At 38.7% G+C, this 6,610-nt stretch overlaps 1 protein-coding gene across 1 annotated transcript; it reads right to left on the minus strand.

Annotated features, from left to right (window-relative positions):
• Positions 1-339: 339 nt before the first annotated feature.
• LOC140008391 (protein S-acyltransferase 24-like) lies at positions 340-6,213 on the minus strand. The gene is made up of 12 exons (XM_072052507.1): positions 5,605-6,213; positions 4,912-5,052; positions 4,618-4,730; positions 3,911-3,990; positions 3,618-3,781; positions 2,620-2,758; positions 2,425-2,524; positions 1,999-2,056; positions 1,729-1,806; positions 1,547-1,645; positions 825-903; positions 340-688 (listed from the first exon to the last, which is right to left on the minus strand). The coding sequence occupies exons 1-12, from the start codon at positions 5,893-5,895 to the stop codon at positions 489-491; spliced, it is 1,542 nt and encodes a 513-aa protein (XP_071908608.1). The 5' UTR covers positions 5,896-6,213; the 3' UTR covers positions 340-488.
• Between the last annotated feature and the right edge of the window lie 397 nt (positions 6,214-6,610).

The raw sequence follows: 6,610 nt of genomic DNA on the forward strand, positions 1-6,610 counted from the left end.
TTGAGCTCTTATTCACGTTAACTACAACATGACCACCATTCCCCTCGGTGTTGCCATTGGTTTGATGAGAATGGCATGCCCCATTTTGAAGGTTTGACGCCCTCCCAATCTGCATCATCCTGAGACCTTCCGATTCACTTGATTCCTCGTCACGCTCGATGTCTTCATTGTAACCAGTTATCAACAAATCTGAACAGTTCCTCTTACACCCATGATCGTAAGGATTCCTGAACCGCCCCCCAGGCCCCCGCAGGTAGCTATACCGCATTATATTTGCTACCTCGTTCGTCGTAATATTACGAGAGATCTGTGGCACCAAAAAGGAATTAAGATACTGAATTAGTCGAGAAACAACATGATACTTCTCCCAACCAAAAGGGTGAACGTGTTAAAAGACTGATGAAGACCGAGCAAAAACTAAAGCCCGTTCGCTGCAGCCGTTGAGTTGTAAAATCATTTAGGTTCACAAGACAAACATTACTGAAATTTCATCTCCTCCTACAGGGTCTTCTACAAACGTTGGAACTCAGCAAAGATACCTGAGAAGCCTGAACAGCAGTCAAGATAGCCACTCCTGAGAAGAGGAAAATGTCTGAGACAATAAATGCAATAGCACCAACATGTTCGTTTGCAGCATGGCTCAACCATCCCCCAAATGAAGATGGAGCTAGTGGATCGGTCAAGACTCCTGCAGCATAAAGCACGCTCGATATATAGCATTGCAGAAGAACAGGAGGCAAATCATAACGAGATAATAAGCAGGAAAAAAATGCGTGATATGAGGAAGAGAACGAGACATGCATAAAAGGTAAAAAATGGCTTACTTGTAAGAGCAACACCACCAGTTATCACCATGGCCAAGGCTTCCACAACAAGAAATAAGAAGAAATCCCATTTGTTTTTCTGAATGAGATCAGAGCCAGCATAAATCAGATGTACGTTTTATTTTAAACAAGCTGTAGATTCAGAGCCACATACATTTGCAAAAGGAACAGCACATCTACTAAACATTTACACGAGACAATCATATACCCCACATTTATCGACCAAACCAGCTAAGAAATTACCTGTCTTAGTAGTTATTACAACCACCACCACCACCACAAAAAAAAAAAAAAAAAAGCTTGTATTTGGTGGTTTCCATTTCTCCTACATTGAAACCCATAACGTGCACAACTCTATGCAGGTAGGTAACTCCTACATTTACAAGTCAGGTAATACAGAAATTTTCAAGGCCCTCAAGAATCATCAAACTTCTAGGTGTACCAGATCTATGTTTTGCAAGCACACTGCAAATAATGGTTCTGGATATAGCTCTATGCTTTCTCAACTGCAGCAACTTTAACCAATCTTGGACCAGCAGGATAAAAAAAGACCTTATCATTATCTTAAGCTGCCAATGCAACAGTAGCCTAAAACTATTGCCACCACCATGCTCTTTTTTTCTCAAACACTTGGCTTGCTTATGCTACGTGTAATGAGTGATGAAGTATCCAAACAGATATGAATTCATAGGATATAAATGCAAAAGGTTAAAAAAACCAACCTTGCCAATGCAATTAGACACCCAAGGGCAATGATGGTCAAATTGTTCAACACACCGATCACACGTGGAACAGTGCTTTGCACGAAGAGGCCTAACAATCTGATATGAGATGACCAAATTAGGTTAAAAACAACAAATATAAAACTAAAGTCCAAATGAGAAGAGTGAGAAATAGATAGCACCTTGCAGGTAGAGCAAAGCTGAGCCCAGTTCCCAGCAAGTAATGCAGGATGATTTATTTCCATCTTCAGCAAGGGTTCCTAACAGAAAATTACAAATGAAATACTGATAAGATTTCAAGAATATCTCTCAAATGAAATGCAAGTTACATGCATCTAGTCAGAGAGCAAGATTTAACATGAAGGAAGCATTAGTTCGAACAACTTAAGGCCATACATTATTAAGGTTGTAATAGAGAACCAAGAGGAAGAAAAGGGGTTGGGGCAACTTACATCATCTCTTGTATTCTGGGAATCATGCATATTCACCTTAATATAACCTGGATCTGTGCTGCAATAAAAAAAGCCCCACACTTTTAAGCCTATTGCAAGTAAAAGCATTTCTGAAGCTAGTCCTAGTGCTCAACTAAATCAACAAATGACAAAATGGAAATCTTGAAATGGGCAGTTTCAATGTTGGTCGGCCTAATAATTCACCACATCGGCTCAACCAAAGAGATGATCAATGGAAAAGAACAGTGTTGATAACAAGAGTCCTACAGCTTTGGAAAGATTAAGAACTTCAAGATTTTGTAATAGTTTTGACAATTATAAGAACCACCTTTAAGTATCACAACTACTTATCCAGCAGCAAGTCTACAGAAGCATATGAAAGATTGTATTTTAGGTCGCCAACTATATAAAGAAAAAAGGAAGTACCTGCTGCATCTGTAAAACAAAACTAATCCAGAAGTTGCTAGGAAAACACCCAGCCATGCGAGAAGAGCGAAGCCAGCTGTCAATTTTGGCAGATTTGGAGCTGCACTCAAGCGAACGTAATACAGCATATTAGAGGCAATATAACGTGCACAGGTAAGGCCCAAATGAAAAACCAACAACTAGTAGGAAAGGTACCCATGATTACTGAATGAGTGTAGGTCACAAGAAGCAAAAATATTGTGCACCAAAGAACAGGAGCAAGCCCCAATTTTGATAGTTTCCCAAGACGGCTGTTTCCATCACAACGTTTGTCAAGCAGCTTTCTGGCATTACCCTGCAAAACACAAGCTTTATACTTCAGAAACATGGATGCGAAAAGCTGTCAGAAGCCAATAATGTTCAAAGAACTACTGCTCATGTACTGCAAAATGATAGTGGGCTTCGATCTAGGAATCAAAAAGATAAAAAGATAAGCACAGCTCTATTGGAAGTTCACCATGTGGAAAGCCTGCATTACCAGGTTTCTGAAACAATCACCACTCACTGATCCGTTGTGAAATTTTGCATTTTCCAAGGCATATCCACATGAAATTCAAATGACTCACATATAAATGTAGGGATACTTCTGGGAATAGTGATATTTGTGCCAACTTAAGGAAAGAAGATATCATGGTCGTCATGACTATGTGGTCCAAAAAGACTTCTAGAAGGCTGAGACAATGTCCAGGCAAATGATTCTCACAATCTGAAACATGCATATTCCCATGCTACTGACAAAATATATATCTAAAGCAAAAGGAAGCTTCTGTAAAAAAAAGAATCCACAGGGCAAAATATCACATCATCAGTGTCCATAGTAATCAAAGATTTCGTTGCTAACAAATTTTCAGACTTATAGATTTGCACCAAGTTGGCCAAAATATAGTGTGTTGCTAACACAATGCTTTTGAACAAGACAAGCTGACAACCTAAACAGGTGGATTAACTGCGGACAACGGTAGCAATTAACCAATTTAATTGCCATAAATGGTCAATACCGAATAATATTCTGGAGAGTTGTTTGCAAAAATTTTAAAAAATTAAATAAAAACTTGAAGTCTAATTTTCTGGAGCACAAAATATGAAGAACAACAAATAGTAGAGTATGTTGATGTAAGTTTGACATCACATGTAATAGTTTATTAGATACCTACAAGGAAAAATGCAACTTGTCTGTGATTCTTATCAGACGCAAGTTGTGCTGGTGTAAAGCCAGTATTATCTGTCAACATGAGATCTTCCTTCTTGCCAGCCTGTACCAACACTGTGCATGCTTCTAAGTTACCTCTGATAGCAGCCCAATGTAGAGGAGTACAGCCTAAAAGTGGAAGCATTATGAGAGATCAATTTAAATTTAAGCAGTATATTCTCACTTGTTAGTACTTTTCAAACTCATAGTTCATGTCTACAGCAAAGGAAAAAGGGAACAGAAACATTTAAAAGTTACCCTCTTTATCCTGTCTTCCTCTATATGCATCCAAAAATAGCAGAAGACGTATACAGTCTGCAAAACCCTTGTATGCAGCCCTACAATTACATTCCAAAGTGAAAATAGAGCACTCAATACATATTATTGTTATACAGATAAATGGTAAAACTTCAAAAGCTGGCAGCATCTGCAGGCAAAAAGCAACTGATGCACTGGAGCTCTATATTCCCCTTTGCTGTTGATACCAGTATCAAAGAAGGGAAGTATTCAGCATCGGATACTGAATACATATTTAAGATTTAAAGAGATGTAAAAGGCAAAACAACATTCCAACCACACACTTTAAAATGTTGGTTGAATCTGAATTAACTTCAATTTCACATGGATAGCCTAAAGATTGCATATTGATGAAATATGTCAGGCTCATAGGCATGCTGGACAGCTAGCAAGTTCTTGGCAAGTATGTGTCTGCTGAAAACACGACTAAGATCTGATAGAAAGCTAAGAAACCAATAATAGCATATCAGGGGTGAAGAAATCCTCAAAGTTTTCATAACATCTAAAGTTAAGGGATGACATAGTATAAGAAAGACTTGGATAATTCAACAAAAAAAAAATTATGGGTGTTCAAATACCTACATGCCTAGCTGTCAACAGTGTTAAAAAAATTGCAACAAAAGCTTTTCCTCTGATTTTAGAAAATAAAAATTACATTTTTCAAGTACCAGTGCAAAGGGCTCCTTCCATCATTATCAGGGACATCAGGATCAGCATTCCACTTTGTTACAATGTAATAAAGGAAAGATGTCTGACCATATTGCGCAGCAACATGAGTTGTCTGCAACAAAGATGGCAAGTATCCAGAATTCAATATTCAACATGAAGACAAGGTATTTGCTCAGAGACATAAGAGTACAGATCACAATTTATGACAAAACCATACAAGTCTTAAGGTACACGACTCAGTCTTTTAAACAGCAAAATGGTACATAAAGCAAAGTTTTTGAATGAAAACAAACCTGATAGCCATACATATCAGCTGCATTCACCCGAGCACCCTCTTGAAGTAAAACTTCAGCCACCTGGATAGCACCCCGAACTGCACTCCAATGGAGTGCCGTTTGTCCTGTATGATCTGCAGCATTCACGTCTCCACCACGCTGCCAGCAATGTGTCACAACAGAACTATCAGTCAAACTGAGGCCATTGTTTCAACTACAGCATTTTAAAAAAATAATAATGGTAGTTTCAATGCCAGTCCATCTCATATTCAACTCAACGAAAGGAAACCATATCATATGATGCCCCTAGAAATAATTGAAATCCAAGCAACACTAGCTTTAGGATTAGTGTTTGAATACTAAGTACAACTGCATGCCTCATTTCAAGAAGAATCTAGTTTGTACTTCAAATTTTTCATGCCTCATCTGATTTGTTCTTCATTTTCCATATACCACGAGATCAGAATCCCAGTTGACCGTGCAAATTTCAGTAACATTTTTACAATAAAAATTCACATATCCTCGTTACCTTCACATCTTTATTGACTCTTGAATTGACTATGTCCAACAACAATAGCCAGAAAATCAACTGCGGATTAATTGGAGTGACAAACGCGATACAATACTTGAATGATTTCGGGGAAAAAGTACTTAAGGCACCAATAGTGAGGTACCGAGTGATAAACAAGAAAACAAAAAATCAATCTTGACCTCAATAATGTATTGGGCAGCAGCAGTGCGGTTATTGAGGGCGGCCCATTGGAGGGCGTAGTGACCGAGGGAGTCCGGCTCGGAGACAGAGCAGCCCTCGCTCTCCACCAATCTCTGCAGCTTCTCCATATCCCCATACGCCGCAGCCGTGTACACATCGTTCCTCAAGCTCTCCTCCTCTATCTCACCCCCGGTGCCTTTGGCCGTGGTGGACACGGCGGAGGTAGGCGATGATCGACCATGATCTCTGGATTCTTCGACCTCCTCCACCACCTCGATCTCCGAAGACATAATAGCAACTACTAATGTACAATAACAACAATAGTCAAACAACTCTCTTGGGGACAAATGCAGAAAGTCAATCAATCAACAAATATGTATGTATAACAAAGGAATATTTATAATATAAATGTAATAATAATAATCGGCCTAGGGTTTTTCGAGGCAGGAGAGACAGAGGAGAAGATAAACTGAGGTGGTTGGTGGGTGGGGAGGGCCGGGGGGGGGGGGGGTGGTGTTGACTGGGTACGATGGTTGGCGACGTTGGAGACTAGATTTTTCTGAAGATGGGATGAAAGCCGGAGCCAGAACCAGAAACCCCACTTTACTCGTTTTCTCGCTTGTGGGTATTCCGGGACTTTTGCTTTTATTTTATATATTTTTATTTTATTTTGTTTCTTCCAAATTCCAATAAGTTTTTTGGAACAAAATATTGGTTTTGTTTCATTTTCTGATGAATAGAGCAAGAAAAGATTTTTCATTCTAGTAAATAAAATAATATTTAGTAGTAGTCCAAAGTATTAACGCCATGTCCAATGTCGGGATGTGCATAGCGGAAGGCCTCCATAGTGCACTCAGTGCAGCGGCCTCCCCCTGGGCATGTATTTTTTAGGAAAATCGTTCAAAAAGTGTTTACATTTTATTAAATAAATTTTTTAATTATTTTTTTAAATATTAATTTTATGTTTTTTTTTATAAATTTAAGTTATCAAAATTTGATTTCGAT

The sequence above is a fragment of the Coffea arabica genome, chromosome 6c (assembly GCF_036785885.1).
Source record: "Coffea arabica cultivar ET-39 chromosome 6c, Coffea Arabica ET-39 HiFi, whole genome shotgun sequence".
NCBI classification, from domain to species: Eukaryota; Viridiplantae; Streptophyta; class Magnoliopsida; order Gentianales; family Rubiaceae; genus Coffea; species Coffea arabica.

Excerpts from the sequence above, each read along its gene's own strand:
- LOC140008391 (XM_072052507.1), bottom strand. The coding sequence starts at position 5,895 with ATGTCTTCGGAGATCGAGGTGGTGGAGGAGGTCGAAGAATCCAGAGAT. Across the intron at positions 2,525-2,619 it reads CACTCATTCAGTAATCATGG|CTCCAAATCTGCCAAAATTG; the intron begins GTACCTTTCCTA and ends GCTTGAGTGCAG. Across the intron at positions 2,057-2,424 it reads TTGTTTTACAGATGCAGCAG|CACAGATCCAGGTTATATTA; the intron begins GTACTTCCTTTT and ends TTTTTATTGCAG.